Source organism: Pholis gunnellus (assembly GCF_910591455.1).
Source record: "Pholis gunnellus genome assembly, chromosome: 22".
NCBI classification, from domain to species: domain Eukaryota; kingdom Metazoa; phylum Chordata; class Actinopteri; order Perciformes; family Pholidae; genus Pholis; species Pholis gunnellus.
In genome coordinates, this window is record NC_136549.1 from 14,230,142 (window position 1) to 14,252,176 (window position 22,035).

At 43.8% G+C, this 22,035-nt stretch overlaps 3 protein-coding genes across 4 annotated transcripts; 1 reads left to right on the plus strand and 2 right to left on the minus strand.

The window, feature by feature from the left end:
* Window positions 1-7,232: 7,232 nt before the first annotated feature.
* Window positions 7,233-9,019, minus strand: rhno1 (RAD9-HUS1-RAD1 interacting nuclear orphan 1). Of its 2 annotated transcripts, none has more exons than XM_079184079.1 (3): window positions 8,922-9,019; window positions 8,586-8,773; window positions 7,233-8,438 (listed from the first exon to the last, which is right to left on the minus strand). In XM_079184079.1, exons 2-3 carry the CDS (start codon window positions 8,748-8,750, stop codon window positions 7,725-7,727), a joined length of 879 nt encoding a protein of 292 aa, XP_079040205.1. In that variant the 5' UTR covers window positions 8,751-8,773; window positions 8,922-9,019; the 3' UTR covers window positions 7,233-7,724. The 2 variants fall into 2 exon arrangements, with proteins under 2 accessions (XP_079040205.1, XP_079040206.1); XM_079184080.1 differs by having other exon boundaries at window positions 8,876-8,988.
* Window positions 9,020-9,214: 195 nt separating this feature from the next.
* Window positions 9,215-14,958, plus strand: foxm1 (forkhead box M1). Its single transcript, XM_079184030.1, has 9 exons — window positions 9,215-9,335; window positions 10,195-10,680; window positions 10,798-10,931; window positions 11,288-11,467; window positions 11,757-11,885; window positions 12,081-12,140; window positions 12,595-12,643; window positions 12,757-12,929; window positions 13,067-14,958. The coding sequence occupies exons 2-9, from the start codon at window positions 10,233-10,235 to the stop codon at window positions 13,886-13,888; spliced, it is 1,995 nt and encodes a 664-aa protein (XP_079040156.1). The 5' UTR covers window positions 9,215-9,335; window positions 10,195-10,232; the 3' UTR covers window positions 13,889-14,958.
* Window positions 14,959-15,062: 104 nt separating this feature from the next.
* LOC306713643 (cystine/glutamate transporter) lies at window positions 15,063-20,747 on the minus strand. The gene is made up of 14 exons (XM_079183412.1): window positions 20,607-20,747; window positions 19,117-19,214; window positions 18,817-19,041; window positions 18,222-18,348; window positions 18,018-18,133; window positions 17,793-17,918; window positions 17,565-17,664; window positions 17,363-17,407; window positions 17,136-17,259; window positions 16,941-17,044; window positions 16,733-16,829; window positions 16,027-16,176; window positions 15,771-15,948; window positions 15,063-15,418 (listed from the first exon to the last, which is right to left on the minus strand). The coding sequence occupies exons 3-14, from the start codon at window positions 19,031-19,033 to the stop codon at window positions 15,354-15,356; spliced, it is 1,449 nt and encodes a 482-aa protein (XP_079039538.1). The 5' UTR covers window positions 19,034-19,041; window positions 19,117-19,214; window positions 20,607-20,747; the 3' UTR covers window positions 15,063-15,353.
* Window positions 20,748-22,035: the final 1,288 nt, after the last annotated feature.

Sequence of the window (22,035 nt, forward strand, 5' to 3'; positions counted from 1 at the left end):
GTTCAGAAACATGATCAAAAAATGACAGAGGTTATGCTTGAGGAGGACAGTAATGACCCGATGAGGCCAAGCAAACTGATCATTAAGACGGAGGAGAGCTGAAGAACAGGTGCAACATAAAATAAAAGAGTATTATCATAAACACTTCAATCTGTTGGGGGTTGAGAGAATGTCCTCTACTGCAAATGTTCACACACACACACACACACACACACACACACACACACACACTTGTGCCTCATCACAGCTGTGAGTGATCAATGTTTCATTAGTCCGTCACAGCTTGGGTGACAAGAGAAGGACGGGCCCCTGTTGTCCCTTCCTTGTGTAGCCATGGAGACTTGAGCTCCGTCAACAGCGCACCTCCACCAGCATTGATTAAAAGCCTGCAGCCAGTTCCTGGGCTTCGCTGTAATCGGAGGTCTTAACACTGTGCTGTAAGGATTTACAGAGCGACAGAGGGAGGGGTCTAATTACTGCTGGGCTGCACATAAATAATAGATATAATGTGATTTTAACGCTGTAAATAATGACATGTTAATAACTCTCCATCACACCACTGTGGGTTCAAGGTGCAGAGGAGGACAAGCTGACGATATCAAAGCTATTAAAAAACATTGCACGGCATTATCTTATCATCGGAGCGCAGTCCATTTCTGGCTGTTGTTCGTTTTAATTAAAAGCCTTTGCCACTTCAAAGAGGAATTTAAAAGTTGACTGAGCACGACGTAATGTCTGCCACGGGCCATTCAGCATCCGTCTAAGAGAGGACGCAGAATAAAAGGAGGACGGATGAGATTAAATGCCGGATTCCCTGTGGAGTCTTAGCTCACTTGTGTAAAACTGATCTGAAAACAGCAGCCCCGAGTAGAACCACGTCCACGCTAGGGGGCAAATTCACAGAGAATGGATTGGGGTGGCTGATAGACACCATGTAGATATTGAGCTGATGATGTAGCGCATGGACGCCCATACAGATGTGCTGCAGAGTACAATCTGCCCCCCCCCCCCTCTGTCTGTGGAAAAGTATAGATGTTGCATTTGCACCAAGAACACAGTAAGCAGAACAATGGCAGAGATGCAAAAAGAAAATGAAAAAGAGCTGAAGAGGCAGAACTTCAGGCAACACATTGACAATGACGATGCAATACAATCACTGCTGCCATGATCACTGGAAAGTCTGAGAGAGAGAGACAGCTTTCATAAATGCACTTCGGTTCCCAGAAGATGTTAATAATTTATCTGTAACCGCGTGTGGCTGTAAGTGCCGATCTTTGTGAATTGCACTGTTTTTTGCAATGTGGCTCATTTGAATAGAAAGGAGACAATTTGGCACCAACTGTTTGCATATTACCTCATTTAAATATGTGCAAATAGCACCGGAGCACCGAGACGCAGCACAGTTAGGGGTTCATGTCACCCTTTGTCGGTGCTTTGAGAATTGTTTGTTTACAACTGAGCGAGCATAAGACAGTGAAGCTTATCCTTCCGCTCGGTACTTCCTAACTCTGCGTAAAGCACAAACTGTGTTGTCCACATTTCTGTTTGTTTGACTGATTATTCAAACAAGAGTCACACTGTTCCTGTTCACTGAGCTTCAGAGATGTTGGCTGTGTATTTTTTTTAACTTTGGTGCAGAGCCAGGCGATCTGTTATTCCCCTGCTAAATTACGTTCACCGTGTCTTCACTTCAACTCTGTACTTTAAGTGGCAATCCTTAAGCTCCTGGTTGATTTACATTTTCTATTTCAGTTAATAAAAAAGTAATTTTGTGAGCACAGTTTCATTTTTTGTATGTATAAAATGGAGGAAAACTGTAATACAGCATTTCTTCCGGGTATGTTGCCACAGAAGTCCAGTTTGTAATCCTGCAAATATATCAATAATGCAGTACAGCGGGCCGAAGGCTCAACCACCACTGTGTTACCGCCTTCGTCAATAGATAGTGACTTAACAGACATTCATTTAAATAGGTTGACGCCTTAGCGCATGCACAATCGATAACACAATATCAACCTTCTCATCAAAGTCTCAACATTAAACTATTCCTTTAAAACGTTTGGAAGCAAGCACATGATGACAGCTGTAGTCTGCTATTCTCTGTCCTCAGCATGACTTCGTCCTCTTATAGAGTTCTAACCCATCTCAGCTTCGCTAAATAAAAGATAACATGGCTATCTAAAAAGAAGAAGAGCTTGACGTATTCATGATGGGAAAACCCTTAAGAAGTGTACCAAGTGTTTCCAAATATAATGAACAAAGCACAGCTGAACCCTCAACACACTGGATCACTAATAAAGGACGCGCTGCCATCACATTAGAAACTAGACATCGCTGAGCCCCGACAAAGGAAATGCTAAGAGGACACATTGAACAGTCACAGTCATTTCAGCTGTTGCAGTAATCAGTTGGATGGATATTCTGAGCACATCCTCAGTGACATGAGTGTTTCAATCAAGCAGCCAAACAGCTTGGACACGTAAATCACCAACTCTGGTTACAGCGCAGTCACACGGCCTGAATAAGTAACGACGCGGTGGCAGAAACATGAGCGAGAGGCACATCTTTGACTGCATGGTCAGCCGCTCAGCTGGCCAGAGGGATGGAGCGGCGGCTGGAAGAAACATTATAGTAGCGCTGACCTCTCTGTCCTGGCACAGGCCACCGTGCAATCCTCAATCCTGCAAAGTCAATACAGCTTGGAGGACTAAAGGAAAAATGTGTGTGTGTGTGTGTGTGTGTGTGTGTTGATGCAGGAGCCAGTTGTCCTGCTGGAACAAATAAACCATAAGTCTTGGAGAGCACACAAGGAAGGCTATTTTCAAACAACACTCTATAGTACAAAGAGCATAACATATGTGTGCCTATGTGCTACCTGTATGACCAGCGGCTGTAGACGGGCTGAGCTCCCCCATCCTTTATAGCGTCCATGGATGCGGCTGCAGGAATGCTAATCCAGGGCTCTCCTATCACACCGGTCTTCATTCACACTGGAGCGCAGAGTTACTGTGCGGTCCTACCTGACAGTAAGTAAGCCCCGCAGGCACCGAGATCACTGACTGTGAGTCGCTATGTCCCACCCAGGGGAGTGACAGCTACCGACTGAGGTCTGGAGGCTTTGAGCTGTTGCTATGACTTCACACCTCGGGCAACTCGCAAGGGTTCAACTGGGGGTAGGCATGAAGGTGACCGGCCTGAATACGAGTGTCGCACAGGCTGAATTTTCTATGAATGTCAGTGAAGTGATATAACAACCCCCCCCCCCCCCCCCCCCCCCCATATCCCAGTGGCTGGATATACTTCCAAAATAAAATCAATTTGACAGCTTGCCGTCACCTGAGTTCTTCTTATTTTACTGCCCGGCTACTTTCTGAAAGCCTCAGCAGGCACAGCTCATATCCTCTGACTCATAAGGCGCCACTGATACATCACGCCACGGATGCACAATCTGTCTGGCATCTCACTTACATGCAATAGTGGGAATTTATTGAGCTTTAAATAGCCTAAATCTCAGCATATGAGTAAGACGTGCCAGTCGGTGTTCCTCATATTTTAAAAAAGGTACCTCAATAGAGTGAAACCTATAGATTACTCCTTTCTAAAAACAGACACGGTGTGGGGACCTTAATCCAGTTGCTAGGAAACCATGAGCCTCCCAATCGTTTTTTTTTTTTTCTGAGCCTATTTGGAAGAGCGGGAGGAAGATGACGATGAAGAATGTGTTTGTGTATGTTTGTCCTGAGAGACAGCTCTGACATACAAGTCAACGGATGATAAGCGGGGGAATTACTCACCACAGGGAGTAATTATTGAGCTCAAAACAAATGATGGAAAAAAAAAAAAGCTACAAGTGTTGATGATGATACCGTCTCCCCTGTGGACTCCGAAGGGAAACACTCTCTGATCGTAACATCATGCAGAAGCACCGACTTATCGCGGACACACAGCAGAAGCTGAAATGAAATGTATGGCGTGCTGCAGCATTCAACCAGGAGACAAAGTGAGTCCATTACAGACACCAGGGATGTGTTTTCAGTGTCTCAGTGATTGAGCAACAGAGAGGATTATACTCTGGCCAGCTGGGCCGTGTGTGTGTGGACACCACAGTGAGTCACAACTCCAACCACAAGCCACGGTGTAGTTAGAGAAGGTCCTGAAGGACTGAATTCATTTTCATACATTGATTCCTCTTGGGGAACCGACACATTATACGTTTAGCAGTTTAGTCGGCTGCATTTCCAACCGTGCTGACAATTCCTGCACAAAACAGTTAGTTGCTTGTTAACTCCTCAATCCATCGTTTGTGATCTTTCTGACCTTGTTCAATACTGTTAAGATATTGCACCCACTCTATATTCTGGACAGTAATAATGGATGCAGGCTTACTGATGGTACTCGGTGATACAATACATAATTTTACCCAGATTCATAGCAAAACAAACGCCCTACTAGGGTTAAGAGCCATGGCAGACCTAGCTTCAGTCGTTAACAATAACAACCTGGAAACTTGTTGGCTTTCATTACCTTCTAGCCGACACAGGAAGTCTTTAGGTGCCATTAAAGTACCGATTTCTCCATTTCAGTTGTGTGTCGTTTTTACCGCTAACCCTGGCAACGACAATGCAACAAGCCAACAGAAAACTTTCAACTCTACACTCATGTTGTCAGTCCCTCCAACGTTACACTTGCGATGCTGTTATGAAGAACTGCCACTCCTCAGACGTGTCAGCTCTGCGAGCAGGCTCCGGTATTTGTTAACGCTTCCCTCTAACGTCCATGTGCTGTGGAAATACATCTGCAGTGACACAGTAATACTAATAGTAATCAATACATTTGTAAGAGATAGTAAAAGAGGTTCTTCTATGAAGGTTGATCATTACAAATGCTGAGTCAGCCATCTGTGAACTTTATAACACAAAGTGTCTGGGTTCGTCAAGCCGATGAGCAGAGTGCATCACAGCGTGTGGGCTCATAAGGAGTGAGTCCATTGCTGTGTCTCACATTTCTACAAAGCCAAGAGTTTTCCTTTTTTAAAAGCCCAGTGTTTGTTATAGACATCTGGGGGAAAACATTAACAGGGTGGTAGCTCGTCGTTTTCTAACGCATGAACCCACCGACACTGACTGGCACCACTTAGGATGAATGTAGTACAAAGACAGTTTAACAAGAATATACCACGGATGTAGCAAGCAGTGTAATAGGCAATTCAAACACGTTTCAACATCACTGTAACTGCAATAAAAAAACAAATATGTTGCATTGTGCGTCTGTGCCTTGAATGGCAGCTCTGGTTGACAAACTGGAGGAAGAAAAAACAACAAATAATCAGACTGGGAATGTAACAGGAAAGGGTGGGAGGTACTTTGATTTTTATCTCCCTGCAAAATGAAAGCAGACCTCTGCTCCAGTGCTCGAAATTGTCTAGCTTCCACCATGCACACACACACACACACACACACACAAGATCATTTTTTTCCCAACACCTGCATGACCAGCAGAGAGTGGACATCAGAGGGAACGTGTGGGAAGCACTATTGTGCATTATGCTGAGGTGAATTATGTGTTACAGTCTGACAATGGCTACCCAGCTTCTGCAACAATCGACCCCTCCTGTTATTTTCAAATGCCCTACTTTCTTTCACTTGGTTATCGATATATTAGGTCAATAACTTGCTTGACTTAGTTGCTCGTTTACGTGGCGAGGACGTATAACGTAACTTCTTACTTCTTAACATCATCAACTCTTCGACACAAGAACAGACAGAGGCTACGGCATGCTCCAACATGACATGCAATCTTTTGCTTTTAATGATGCCTCTTGTCTTGCTTCACTGGACTTACAGCTACTTCAACCTATAGCCAGGGCTCTGAAGTGACCGTGTGCCTTCCACCATCTGCGATGCATATAACACTTGATACGTTGTAATTAAACAGAAGGCGCTGCATAATTCCACATTCCAAAACTCCACGCAAAGCTACATATTGAGGGAAGTTGTTGTTACATTGTATCGACGGGAATACCGCAGGAAATTGCAAGTCAAAATACAGAAATGCAAAAATATATTACGTAACTATACATGGATCTTTTTTTTTACGTTCTTAAGTAAGATGTGTTCGTTCACTGCTACGGCACTCCATTGCTTTCCAAGTGTTGTTCCATTCGTACTGGCTAGCGAGCCATCATAAACACTATTAAAGCACGTTATTCACTTGTAATAGCGTTAATGTAGCCGAATAGTTAATTTATTTCCTTTGTTGTGCTGTGACACTTCGACCGTTAGCTCGCTTACTTTAGCTTGACATTAAATGAGTCACATATATCGTCAAAATGAGGGGAACAAGACATGTTATACGTCAGCTGTGTTTATCCGCCTGCTGGGAAATTTTACAGCTAGCTTGTTGCGATTGGAAGCTAACGTTAGCTGCCTCTACTGTACGCAATGGTGCCTTTATAAAAAAATTAAAGTTTTTACGGGTAAAAGAAAACGGTAGAGACACTGTTAGCTTCTCGTTAGCTTCTCGTGCCCAAGTTGGCCAAACGGAACAAATACAAATACTATCTTTTACTTTACCTTATACTGTAGTAACTCATGTTTATCCACGGTTACTAAGGAAGATCCTCGTGCAGCAGAACTCTCTTTTGTGGATGAGCTCTGTTACTCGGTCCTTGGTTACCGAGCACACTAAGAACGGGCGTTCCTATTGGTCGGCTGATTCTCTACGTGGATTCTGATTGGCGGACATCCCGGAGGAGGATGGAGAGAGTTGTCCTCTTGTTAAGACCTATTATTATGTTGTCCTTTTTACCTTGAAAATATACATAAGTAATACAAAATAAGAGTAAAAAATATGAAATATAAAAAATGTATTGTATATACTGTGCATTTTTTTATTTTATTATCGTATATTTAGGCATATTTAGACTTAATATTTTTAACTTATGTATATTTTTTGCTGTTGTAGCAAACAAATTTCCTCTGGGATTAATAAATATAATAATATCTATCAACATTTATATCATGTAATCACATTTCAGAGTGAAATGGGCTCTTCGTAAGAGTTTCACTATCCCTGCCATCATACCACTAAATGTAGTCTAAGAGAAGTCTCAATAAACCAAGAATTTAGTTTGCCCTTTGGACACATACATTTATTCCATGTACTTTACACATTTGAAAGAGAAAAAAAAAATTGATTTTAAGTTACAGAGCATTGCTCACAAACGTTCTTTCAGCAGCATCCTTTGTTATATTACACCAGTGAGTCAAGCATTCATGTCATTGACAAAATTAAAGTGTCAGCTCAATATAGTCCATGCTGCCATTAAAGTGTAGGAGCGTAAGAAGAAACAAAAGGCTGGTGTTGCTAGAGGTCAGGATTATACAGAATTTGCCACATAATCTATAACAGTACAGTATTAATGGGATCGGTCTTAATCATTTCCAACTCATGGAAAAAGCTTGCTGTTTGGATATTGCGGTAATTATTGCAATTTTAATTTGTCCATTCTTTGATTTGATTATTTGAGTCTTACAAGGATAAACCAGGGTTGTGAAGTGGGGTTGGCTGAGAGAGACAAATTCATAATGTGACCATGACTTTAAAATGCAGCAGCTCCATTCAGTGCAATGAAAAACAGTTCATAGAAAGAGTTCTGGTCACAGAAGTGGGTCTGATGAATAATCTGTGACATTGCTTAATCATCTTCTTACACAATCTCTACATCAGCTGTTAATTAAGGTATCTGAATCAGAGAGATGGCCCCTCTCTTTCAACATCATCATCAAACCCCTCCTCCTCCTCCATGTCACCTTCACCCCATAATCCCGCTCTGGTGTGTCAGCCACTAAAACGTCAGGTGGCTGATTACACGGTGGTGTACATGGCTGAGCCTGTAGCCAATGTAGTGAGGTGAAGGGGGGACAGCTACTCCCTCCTTGAACTACTTTTGGAGTGTCCACGTCAGGTGGTGGACTGACCCTGCTGACCTCATTGGAGGCAGGTGTTGACGCACCATCTGCTGGAATCCTGCATTTCTCTGTCACTTGAATAGATGGCACTTCAGGCTCGTCCAAACGTCTGCTACAGGACGCAGCACCATTGGAAAATCTCTCCTCATTCCTTTTTCTGATTGAGGTTGGCTGTTTCTTTGGCATGTCAGAGTACTGTGCACTCGAAACAGTGCTTTTGATTTGGCATGATCCCCGTGGTTGATTTCCTGCGTCACACTCCGTAGATTTCTTTGTGCGCGTGCTCTTTGGTTGATGAGATTGGTCTCTTGACCTCGTCTGAAACGATAATGAGGGGAATTTGCACACGCTCTTCTTTCTGGACAGCTGACTGCAACTGTCAAGGATGCTTGTGGCAGCGACGCATCTTCTCCTCCCTCGTTTCGCCGGCAGTGCAGCTGCAATCGAGGGGTCGAATTGTGGTCTGACCTGAAAGAGATCAGTACAGGAACATCTGAATAACACTTATGTCACATAAAATAAGCATTATTCTGTGAAATGATGATTATCTGCAGACCTTTCAAGCTACAAGAGATTCAGCGATATACTTAAGGACACTAGCAGTGTCTAATTTACCCAAGAATTAAGAGTTGAGCTGTTCTCTGCCGGTGTCTCTGAGAAAAACTCTTTGGGGTTGAGTGCTGCTCGGACTTCAGGCACATTTTGGAGTCTGGCTCCACATACAGGCTGCTCCAGGAACAGCAGGGGAGGCTTCTCTGTTTTTAGGGCTTTACGGGGCATTAATAGAAAGCATCCCTGAAAACCTGGTGGAATGAAAACATCACTTTATCAATGTACTTGTCTGATTCAATGTATGTAAACAAGATTACTGTTTACGGGTCAGATGTCAACAGCCAGCTGTATACCTTTGAACGTGTTCACTCGTCGCTACTAACCCGCCATTGTACTCACCTAAATGTAATACTTCGCGCAAAACATATCCATTATTGCAAATAATTAATAAAACGTTAGTTATTCCACCGTCGTTGTCTACTATGAAATTCTTTTGTTTTCCGTCTTCTTGTTACTTATTATTTCCCGGTTTCCGCCACCGACGCCTCTGATTGGTTCCAGCGCGGTCTCGCCTAGCTTCCTATTGGTGCATTTTTATACCATGTGACCAGAGTGACGGGGGTGGCGCCCACAGCGCCAAAATTCAAAAAACGTTGCTGAGTCGAACAGACAGCATGTAAATAATAGGAAATGAAAGAATATAATCGATATCTTGGGGTCCTCTGATATCGCATTGATTATGAAGCAAGTGTTTCAACTACTGGCAGGAGTCCAGCCGAGTGGAATCGCCTGAAACATCACATTAATATGAAGGTATGGCTTTATCTAGCTTTGCTATTCGTTACAATGTTGTAGTGAGCTAACGACTAGCCACATAGCTAACTTAGCCTAGCTTCCAAACAGATGGCTGATGTTAACCCAACCAAGGGAAAGTTGTAATGTTAACTGAGATCGCCGAGTGCAATAGCCGAGCTACATTTTCTCCAGGTTTTAATGTATAATAATATAATATTAATAAACATGTTTCATCCTTAACCGTTATTTCGAGCCCTGGTGCATGACATTCATGTCAGCCAAATGGATGTCACATTGAACTCGGTTCCTGCACCGCCTATTGTTGTCAGATATGGATCCATATAACCGTTAAGCCGTTCACCAGGGAATCAACGGTAAACGTTTCACAAATCATCTCGTCGCCTGCAGACATGCAACTGTTGTTCTAGAAGGCGATGAGTTGCCAAGGAACAAAACCAACTGATCGGACAATAACCTGCTAAACCGAGCAATCGCACAGCTAAAAGACGTCCACAGGGGGACAACGCGGAGCTTTCATTTCATTTTAAGGTCAATTATTAACTCATAACCCGGCTCATCAGTGACGCAGTGTGTCCAGACTGGTGACGTTATTTGATATTGGTTAACTTATTTCATCTTGTCGATATAAATCGACCAAGGGACGGAGAAACGGTTCGAATCCAGTCTGGTTTTCTTAACTGTTGGTTAGCTTGCTAGTAGTAGCTTGCGGTTGACTTCATACCTTCTGCCAGGTAAACCTTAATTACAGGTAAATCTAGTGAGCACAGTGTGGCGATATGATGCACACAAGGCAGTGATACAAGTTTAGAGGGCTTTAAAACAAACTTTGTTATGTCTTTGTGTTGTTTCTGTGCAGAATACCAGTGAACACCAAGGAGCATTTTCAATCATTTGATGACCATGAGACGGAGCCCAAGGAGACCCCTGATCCTCAGAAGAAGAAAGTTGCCGTTTCAGCAAAATGATCCGCCAGCGGCTGAACCACAAAGCCGAGCTGATGCACCGGGCCTCAAAGAACCTCCCAAATCAGCCGCCAGTCAGTGCTTCCCCGATGGTGTCCGCATTATGGATCACCCCTCCATGTCCGATACACAGGTGGTCGTCATTCCCAAAACGGCAGACCTTCAAAGTATTATTGGGGTGCTCACTGCCAAAGGCAAAGAGTGTGGCGTCCAGGGACCAAACAAGTTCATCCTCTTGAGTGGGAATGGCAGCCGGGACAATGGATCCTTTTGTCAGCCTGCTGCTGAGGGGGATGATGTCTCTGCAGTTGGACAACCAGTGAAAGAAGAATCTGTGCCTGGCTCCCTGGATGTTAAACCTCTCACTGGAATCAAAGCATGTACGGAGATGAGGCTGTTTATGATAAGATATTTCAAGTATAATTGTAGAGTTTTAGTGCCTATCTTTAATCCTTCCTTTTGTTGAAACAATAATGGCATTTGCTTTTCTTTTTTAGTTAATAAGGAATTGGAGTGTGGTCCTTTGGATGACAGCCTCACCAATATTCAATGGCTGGGCACGATGAACACAATCGAACAGGATGCTGCCAAGCAGATGGCCGTCAAGGAGAACCAAAGCTCGAATTCACAGGTCAGCGGCTCCTCGTTGTCTGTCTCACTAAAACATCACTTTATTGTGATTTACAAAGACCTCTGTGGGATTGGGATTGCAGAAAACAAGCTGCTAGATTTGAAACACTTTCATTTCTGAGGTAAAGCGCAGAGCTAAAACATTACTGTGCAACATTGTAGTTACCATGAATATTGAGGTTATTGCAAAAGCTTTATTGCAGTTATTAGTCACTTTCAGTCACAAATGATGCCAATTAGAGAAATCTTTTGTGTTGTCCATGTTTTATACTGATTCACCTGAATTCTACAGTCTACAGTTTAATACACGTATCATGTATTGAAGCCTCTTTTTTTTATTCCTCATTTCTTTTACAGGCACAAAATGCAGAGGCTGTTCAGCAACCCGCGTCGGAGAGGCCACCGTACTCCTACATGGCTATGATCCAGTTTGCCATCAACAGTCTGAAGAGCAGGAGGATGACACTGAAAGAGATTTACATGTGGATCGAGGACCACTTCCCTTACTTCAGAGAGGTGGCCAAACCAGGATGGAAGGTACTTTACAACCGACAAATAAAACACAGCAAGTTAAAGTCTTTTTAGGGTGAGTTGCTGAAACACGCATTAAAGGTCCTGAACTCCAAATTCTGAGCATATGTATGACTGAGGGATTGCCTCCACACGGCTCTCAACATGGTGACGGCTGATCTGGGAGAGTGACTTCATTCTGTGCTCCACTAGATCAAACAGCAAATAGTTTTTGCTGTTTTATTGATGCTCTGAATTTCCGATTTAGCAGCGTTTAAAGATTTTAAAAAAATGTTTAACTCATTTGTGATTGCAGAATTCTATCCGCCATAATCTCTCTCTGCACGACATGTTCCTTCGTGAGACGTCGCCAGATGGTAAACTTTCTTTCTGGACCATCCGGCCTGAGGCCAACAGATGCCTCACTCTTGATCAGGTGTACAAGGTGAGCACAACTGGCTGTATCACTGTCGCCCTTTGTATCTAAAATAAAGGAAGAAGCCCCGACACTGAATTGAGTTCTTTTGTTTTAATTGTTCATCGTTTTGTGTATTGGATACCATCATTATCATCCACGGTGTCGTGGGGATCATTTTGGATTTTTGTTTTCTTTCCTCTTACTCCACATCTTTCTCTACAGCCCGGCTGTGACCCAATGACTGCTCCTGTTCTGGTGCCACAACTTTTATTTCCCAACCAAGTAAGATGTCTTTACCCTCTCGGTCCTCTAGGAACAGTCTTCATCAGTCAGGCAGAAGAAAGCAGACAAGGGACAGAAAAATCAGACGTCCACTTTCACTTGCCTTTTGTTTTTTGTCATCAGACCCATTGATCCAAAGAGTGCAGCTGCAGCTTGAGGTCTACGGTCTATTTATTGCAGGAGGAGATGATGTGAGCAGCAGGGAGGCTGAAGTCAGCCTTGTCCAACGAGGAATGCTTACACTCAGACATAAAAGCATCCATCATCCCTCTATAAAGTGTAGGGACAGCTATGAGAGGTCTTACTGTGGACTTTCGCCTGTTCCTGCTTGCCAAATCCTTAAAACATTGCAGAGAACACAGGTTGTGGTCAGGAATGAGAGAGCGCAGTAAGGCCACTGAGGCAGTACGCTTCCACGGCATAAACTGATGTTATGTCTTTTCGTGTTTCACAGCAACAAAAGAGGATGCTTCCTGATGCAAGGAAAATGCCAACTAGCTCTGGTAAGTTAACAAAGATGGAAGGACTTTGATAGAGAAAACAAATTCACAAAAAACGTCAGTAATTTCAAATTAAGATGCTTTTTAAGAGTTGTTTTCCTCTTTTGTACTTTCAGAGAGACGGATGAAACCTCTTCTCCCTCGAACCGATTCCTACTTGGTTCCCATCCAGCTCCCCCTCACCTCCCCTGTCTTCCTGCCGTCCTCGTTGGCCCAGTTTCCTCCCTCTTGCTCGCTGCAGAAGCAGAACACTTCGCGAGAAGCCAAGAGAGTGCGCATAGCGCCGAAGGTAAAGGTTCCCTCGCGCATTGCAGATGTTTGGCCTGAAATTAAAATGAACTAACACTAAATGATGTGTTGGGGTGTGCGTTTTGTGAGGGACAGTTACTGGTCGAATTGTAAAGTACATTGTTGTATGTCCGACAGGTGACACAAAGTGACGTCCCGGCTGTGGTAGTGTATCCCCAGAAGGACAAAGACCTCAAGGTGAAGGAGGAGCCGCAATGTGTCCCGATTAAATGCGAGACTCCCAAAGCCCCGCGGAAGAGACAAGGCAGCAGCTCGCGACGCAAACAGCACCTAGTTCACTCCCTGCACGAGGAGCCCGTCCTCCTCTGCCCCAATAATACTTTCTTTGACTCCGGCGTAGTCTCCGACGCTTCGACTTTCCAGGACATGCGAGATACCCAGCTGGAGGAGCCCCAGCAGGAGCAGCTCAGCCCCGATCGGGACTTCTCCTTCAAGACGCCCATAAAAAGCAGCAGCCACCTGACCTCCTCCACGCCCAGCAAGCCTCCCGCTCACGTCTTGCCCGAGCCCTGGAAAGTGACCCCTGTGGGCAAAGGGAGCCAGAGCGTTCTGGACTTCAGCCCCATCCGCACACCCGGTGGCCCCGCAGTCACGCCGCGGCTCGACTACACCACCTTCAGCTTCAACAGCACCCCCTTTAAAGACTGGCCTCTGTTTAGCTCCCCCAGAGAGCTGCTCACGTCGGCTCCCGCCAGAGGGACGGGACCACCCGACTCTCTCATCGACTGCTTCAGAAGCGGCTGCTCCAGAGAGCTGCTTCAGGCGGGAGGCGGCGCCGCGACGCCCACCAACCGCTCGATGACGGAGGGCCTCGTCCTGGACACGATGAACGACAGCCTGAGCAAGATACTGGTGGACATTAGCTTCACTGGGCTCGATGACGAGGATCTGGGTATGGCCAATATCAGCTGGTCCGAGTTCATCCCTCAGCTTATGTAACCGGGTGGACAAAACACATTTTAATCACATCGATGTGTCGTCTGTTTTCTGAAACACTATAGGAGAAGATGGGAATAATGACGGGGAATCTTTGATTTCCGTTTCCAGGTCAAATTAGCAAGCTGCTTACTCGTCGTCCCTCACATTAGATGTTCCTCTGCACCTCTGGCTTTTTATCGGTTCCATCGCTCTTCTTCTGCTTTTGTCTTGTTCTCTTATTTCTACTCGTGAAGCTGTTGGCGGGTCCTGTTTTCTTCGATACCTTATCCTACCTGTCATATCTGTCTGTGCTCTTGAAGGAGAAATATATCCTTATGTATGTGTGTATGTACACATACACTTATGTATGTCGATTTGCACATTTTAATATATAATTTAGCTTTTGCATTTGTGAATGAAAAGACAATATATTGCCAGCGAGATGCTTCCGTGCCGTTTGGTTCAGGCGGTCTCCTGGAATCGACTTTTAGGTTGTGAGATTGTCAGCAATAAACGATGGCAAAGTAATACAAATAGCACTAACGACAATGGGATTGTCTCTGTGCATCACTCCTAGAACTGTCGTCACCACTTGACTTTATAAATCCTGGTTGTTCACTAGTTTGCCATCAGTAGGCACTGTGCACCTGCAGACGGGGACATTTTGCATGCAGTTACCCCCTCATGTCACCATAATTGAAGGTCTTTGGGAGCAGAATACTGAATATGTAGCGTCCATCGAGCAGATTTGATTAGTTTTCAGTAACGATGCAAATGTATTTTTCTGCAGAATGGAAGATATTCCTGTTTTGTAAATGCCTCTAAATAATTTAGCATTGCACTGAGTTGATCTGTTCACGCGCTGCATGGCATCCGAGAGTGAAATGTTGGGGTTCTGAGCAAACGGTTTTCAAAGCGTGTGCCTTGTTCTGTTTCCTAAAGTGCGTGTTTTTAAAGACTGTATGATAAATCTGCTGGTGTCGGTGCCTCAGAGGGCATGAAGGTTTGCCTCGCTCTTTTCACATTTCAAAAATGTAAATAAAGAAGGTTTTTGACAACCTCACACAAACTGCAGTACAGTGATGTTGAAACCCCGGTACGGTGTATTGCATCTGATAGAAGACATAGCCTATTGCCTATTTTTTATTTATATTTCAATAAAGGTTGAAACCATTTATAGATTGTCTTTGTGATTCAAGAATGACTTTATTGGTCTTACAAAACTTTGTAGGCAGAGATTTCGATGTGCATGGAGAATGATAGTGAGCACCTCTTACGCCAGTGACACTGCAGAAGTGTCCAACATAAGCAATGTGAAGTCCAATGCACAAATATGAAGTAAAATTCTACAAGAGAAGTCAGATACACAACCTGTTTCCAGCATTGTTTTGTAATACAATATCCAAATGGACGCTTAAAATCTAAACAAAAAGGATTCTTGGACTTGTGGCATCTACTGGATAAGGTGGCATCCAGTAGAAGATCTTCAGAACGTCTGGACTTCCTGTTGAGTCACTTCTAGAAGGATCTGCATCTGCTTGCTGAAGTAATCTAGGAATATTGAAGAGAATCCAAGTTATGGAAGAGTTGGAAAGGTTTTTTGATCTTAGAGTTAGAGAGGGGTTTAGTAAACTGAAAGGGGAAAATGTTTTAGGAAGAACAGGCTGTTTGTATCAGACCAATTCTTATGTGAAAAAGCCTATTTCCTTCTCTGTGTTACAAACAAACTGCCCAACAGTAACCTACACACACATTCCTTAGGAAAAGCTTTGTTCCGCAATGATGCATACAATGATGCCATTGGCTCTTTTCACCTTCTGCTCTACACATCAATCAAAATCAATCACTGTTACCCATAAAAACTTTAAGAAATGACAAGTTTGCAGATTTTGGCGCAGCTTACCAAAGATGCGTCTCAACCTATGTGGTAGGCGATAGCGGTGGATGGTCCCATAGTAAACTGGGATCCCGGTCAGCGTGAGAGCGCTGCTCATCCCGGTGTTCCAGGGGTCCGAGTACAGAGACAGACCCACGATGAAGAAGCAAACCACGGTGAAGATAACCACGATGACCAGCGGCACCTTTTGGGTCATCAAAAAGAGCAAATAAAACATAGTTAAGAGAATAATAGAGAATGCTATTCAGTTTGACTCACTAACCTTGAAAGGCCGTGGGTGGTTGGGGAAGCGATGTCGATGGATGATCATCCCCGAGGTTGCCAAAGCGATGAATATCCAGCGAGAAAAGGAGACAAAGTTGATGAGATGGTAGATCTCTCCAGTGAGTAACATCACCACCATCAAGGGGTACTGGAGACAGACAATGCAGCTATAATGACACATCCATACTCAGTCTGTTGTGACTGTTGCATATAGTGATGTAGTGAAGAGTAAAGCATATTTGTGCAATTCATAATTACATGTGGGTACCACTAGGAATAAGAATTAAAGAGTGGGTTCCCATCTCGAACCATGTCCTAAATGTCAGATATCTTACCGATAAACAAGCAGAAATATAAGTATACACACACATTGGTTGCAAAAAGCCAAGATGGCTACGGCCAAATCGTCAAACTCGAGGCTTCAAAAGGGCAGTCCACAAACCAATGGGTGACGTCACGATGACAAACGTCCACTTCTGATATACAGTCTGTGGTCGAAACACATCTTTTCTGATCTAGGCAGCCCACAGAAAATAGACTGGGTTGTTTTATTTCACAGTTTGTAGTGTTTGTAGGCACTACAGACTGAAAAAGTGAGTTCTTTATGAGATTTCTTTTGCAGTCCGTTTATGTGGTGACACGGATATTAAATCAAATATTGATGGCTAGCTTCGCTGGGTTTTATTGTTTGGAAAGTATTTTACCAGGAATAGCACAGCAGGCAAAGGTGTGCGTCTGCGGATGTGAATCATGGAAAAGATTGGGGGCCAGTGGCCCTCCCTGGCTCCCACAAACAGCATCCTGCAACACAAACAGTAAGACTTCCACTCACGCTGTAAGCAGTCACTCTTGGCCGATTTAAAGCACACGCTTCAGTATAAAACAACAACAACACATCTGTGCACAGATCACCTGGGTGACCCAAAGATGCCGCCGTTAAGCGCCCCAAGGCAAGACATCGCCACGAGGAAGGGGATCACAGAAGCCAATCCATGGAGAGCACGGTTCGCAAACGTCTGCAGAGACAGAGGAGGAGAACGACCTTCAAACACATACATACATATTCCATTTTTTAAATCCATGCGTGTTCTACAGCACAGCACTGACCACAGCCACAGCCTCAGACAGCAGCAGCTCAGCGGGAGTCATCATGGTGAAGTAGGCCACATTAACAAGCACATAACAGACTGTCACGATCACCATGGAGCAGATTATTGCCAGCGGGATGTTTCTGTCAAGACGGGATACACGCGGAGAGATGCGATAGTATTTTCAAGGCAACAAGGCTTTTAGAAATAGATTTGAGTGGAGTGAGGACGTCAGATGTAAAATACCTATTTGGGTTTATGACCTCTTCTGTGACGAAGTTCAGAGCAAACCTAAAAGGAAAAAAGAAAAAGTCGGTCCACACAAGCATTCTTAATATTACTGGTTGATATACTGTCATCGAGACAGTAAAAAAGGTTCCATGTATAGTAAAAGAAGACAAAGTTTGGAATTCAAGCCAGTGTTAAACTGCAATGAACGGTCGCTTACCATCCACTGTAGGCATATAGGCCATTATAGAAGGCCAGTGGCAACGTATCCAGTTTAAATGAGTCTACATCAAAACCATTCTGGAAACTCTCTGTTTTTCCTGGAAAAAAGAAGACGCAGAGCGAGAGAGAGTAACAGAGCATCATCATCAAATAGTAATCATTTGACAAGACCTAACAGCTGGAAAAAACATCTGTATCCTCAGGATAAACGATGACATCCTCCCACCTTTGGCCAGTGCGATGCCTCCAGGGATGATGATGAGGACCAGAGCGAACATCTTTACGAAAGTCAAGGTGATCTGAGTGCGGGAGGCCATGGTCACACTCCAGCAGTTGATTGCCACGACTAACGCTGCAGAGGCACAAAGACACACAGCTGGTAAGAGAACGGTTTCTGAATCCATATTTGGCACTACAGAGTGGTATGATGGTATAGTATAAAACCACTCACTTAATCCCAGGATGCTGACCAGTTTGATGAGCCCTATGGGAGCAGCACATGGTGCAAAGAATGGCTCCACCACGTAGCGGCCAAAAGCCAGGGACGTATAGGAAGCCACAGCTGGCCTGGACAAGGAAACATGCTCGTTATGTGGTCTGATTTAACTTTCAGTCGAGACAAACGGGGCTAAACTAATCCACTTAATTCCCAAACCTGATGAAAAAGCACTCAGACCAGAGTCTTAAAAAGGCAGGCAGTGGCCCCAGTGTCTCCAGTATATAAGTGTAGTGGCCCCCGGACTTTGTAAAAGTGGTGCCCAGTTCAGCGTAGCACAGGGCCCCTAACGGAGCAGAGGGCAGACCAGAGGAAAACATTTTACATGTAATTCAGGTTTTGCTATAGTCCCCCTGTTGTGTGAATAACTGAAATAGAAAAATAAACACATTCAGTGATTAATTATTACAATAATAATTTGGAAAAATGCATTGACTGACATGGAAAATAAATTGCTTACATGATGCTGCCCAAAAATAAATGTTAAAAGTTAAATAACCACAAAACTTGTCATTTAATAATCTTAGTTCATTATTTATATAAAATAAATAAATTAATGCATGTTTGAATGCTTAAAAAAAGTTCGAAAAAAGTAAATATTTTAATTGTTTTAATTATTATTTTGCATTGTGTTTTCCATGTCTGCACCAAACACACACTAATTGAATAAAAGTCAAATGCAGTTCTATCAACACATAGAAATGAACACTTGCGAGGTGTCGTTCTAACAGACCGCATCGGGCCTCTATCCTACCGAGCATCGAGAGGACCCCGCACAGCACCCACACCAGCAGGGACAGACCCACGCTGCCGCTGTTCATCAGGACTCCCTTGGGTGCGATGAAGATCCCGCTGCCCACCACCGAGCCGATGATGAAGCACACGGCAGGCAGCAGGCCGATCTCCCTCCGAAGTTGCACCACCTCATCGTCCTTCTTGTCATCCTCTTTCCTCATGTGTGTCCCGTCCATTTGGACAACTTCAACCGAACACACTTAAGTTTCCTTAATTCTGCTGATTTGAAGTTCACACCTACATTGTTTGCAGTTCTCACCTCTTTTTGTGTGTGTCTGAATCCTTTCCACTTCTCCCCTTAATGCTTTTTCAGAAAACAGCAATCAACAGTCCTCTCCGTGCCTCCTGTTAACCCTCCTGGACACACATTTGCAGCAGTTAAAGAATGTGCATGAGGCTGTGGTGGGAATAGACAACACTGGCCTCAACAACATGGCCCCCTCTCCCCCTAACTTATGCTGAATGTTTATCTCCTCCCCTCGCCCCCTTTTACCCCGCAACCCAGTCTGAGCAGGGAACAAAGCCAGCACTCTTTCAAACTTCAGCCAGTAATTACTGCAGTTTAAAGACTCGACACGTTCCTGCGTTGCACTTTGGGTTTGTGCTCTAGCGTGTGTGTGTGTGTGTGTGTGTGTGTGTGTACAGCTTGACAGAGGGGGGGATATGGTGATGTAGGGGCAGCTGCACAGACTGTAGGGGGCCGCTTTCAATAACACACATTTTCATCTTGTCCCATCCAAAGCTGTGTTTCACAACATGTAATTGCTTTGTATTCCTTTATTTGAGTCGTGCTTTTCCCCAGCTTTCACGCACACGTGGCTTCGGCTAAACCTAAAATATTTGTGCAATATTTCAGCTCAGCAGAGAGAATCACTGAGGCTTGTTTCTTTTCCTTATTTCCACTCGACTGGCCACTGCATGGATGTCAGTTTCACTTCATCAGTGCTATAACTCTGCTTGTTAAAATTCCTTCACACCCACTACCAATAGGTTCCTTTGGAGATTTATGGAGTGCGACCAATTTCATCTGCAGTCAGATTGTGAGGAGACGTCGTATTGATGCATTCAGTGCCAAAAGCAGATACAGAAGATAATGCGGGACTATGGGATGTTATGGCACACAGATTCAGCATAACAGGATCATATGATGGATCACATGGACATCGTAATGAGAGAAGAGCACATTCTGTCTTGTATGTTCATGCAAAATATGTGTCTGTGTATTCGGCTGCAACACAACACGCCACGATTTGAGCAGCTGGGAACCAGATCAGCGGGGATGCCGATTGCTGATTGGCTGCACCTGAGGAGTGGAGACGGTGCACGTCGGCAGAAGGATGTGTGGCCGGATCTGAAAACACTGTACTCTTATATGTCACTGTAGCATACACACACAGAGTCAACACTGACGCTGACTTACTTAAACATACAGGAAGTTCTAAAGTCTTACAACATGCACCAACCTTGTGCCTCTTCATGTAGGGGGAAGTGTTAATACCTTAAATGTATCTTTTTGCGTTTAAAACCACACCATATGTTTCCATACTGTTTTTCTCTTTAACCCCGAGCGACCCGTCGCGAGAGTGTTTTGCAAAGAGCGTCATATAAATCACTTTTCCGAACCGAATATAATTAATTTTACCCACATGCTATATACCTACTTAACGACGAGATTCTGAGAAACAATACAAAAAACGTAAATCCGCAGATATCTTTCATATTTCTCTCCTTCAAACCGTTCAAACTTACACTGTGGAACACACACAAGCACGGCCAAATTACGGAGCAAAACCTTTGAAACGCATCATTCCTTGAGCTGGTCTGCTGGGTGAAAAACTAGGCTGTAAATCCACATAAATCCTTTTGCTACGTATGCGCCCGGTCCTTCTCTTTGGTTTGAGAGTAGAACAGAGTTAATTTATGCATAGGTAGTCCTCCTTTTTACCTTTTACTTTTTTGGCAACTCTTTTGGAGTTTTAGTGGCTACAAAGTCTGTCAATCACCTGACTGGCCAGCCCACTGCATTCTACACTCATTTCCGCATTCTTAGACATATCACATATGCAAATCGACCAATCATAGGTTTCGAAAACTGCCAATACACACACATGGAGCAACGAAAAAATTACATAAAGCACATAAATCATTCTTTTCAGAATTTTGGCTTGAGCTGGCATGCACTCTCTGTACTCCAACCTCTATAAACTTGGCTTGCTTCACTTTATCAAAGCCAATTCTTTTTTTAAAAGGACTGCTGACATGTTGTGCTATGATTGTGGAGAGTTTTAGGCTTACTGCTATATTATTTCAAAGACAAAAGTGCTTTCTTTTCCAGGCGAACCTGAACATTTTCAATTTGAGCTGTGTGTTATATTCATTCAGCATTTACCAGTAACATATACACTGATATGTACACATATTAGCAAACTATCACGAGTGTTAGTGTTATAATCCCATTGAAATTATTCAAATAGACCTTGTAGTTAGCGAGATAAGCCCTTTTCAGTGTGGGTATGACATTTTCGAGCAGAGGGCTAAAAATAGGCTTAGGGGTTTAATAGGTTGTCCGTCCGAAGCTGTGGAGAGTCGCCTTCAAAATAAAAGCCTCTTATCTAAAAACAAGGAATAACAAATTAAGCTTCAGGCAGGTAAAATATATGCAAGAAATTCAACAAAATTGATTGTCCAAGGGCTACTTCCTTTCTAAGGCCAAAACAAAAAAAATATTATTTACAATAAACATTTAAAAACATTGAGCTTCAACTTTTCTTATGAAGCGATATGTATTGCTCAAACTCAAAATGTGAACATTATAAGCCTAGATTTCTGCAAGGCCATTGTATTGTATGCACAGACTACGTTCCATTGTACAGATGTTCACTACTCTGATGTTTCTCTCCCTTTGACTAGCAGAGGGAACTAAACTACTTGACTTCCCAAAGGGTTCAATTTAGGCAAAGCTGGGTGCACTCTGTGTTTCCTCCAGAAGATGGCGACCTCATCTCTCACTAGATATCAATTATCTGACACTGAGTTACTTATATCTCTTCCAGGCCCTGGGACATCCTGGGCATCACACTGTGAAATCCCACGGCAGGTCTGAGTTGGACCCCTCTCTCAGCGGGTAACCCTGCTCCGAGCTCACACACCGGCCCCAGGAGATGTGAGCCCGACTCCC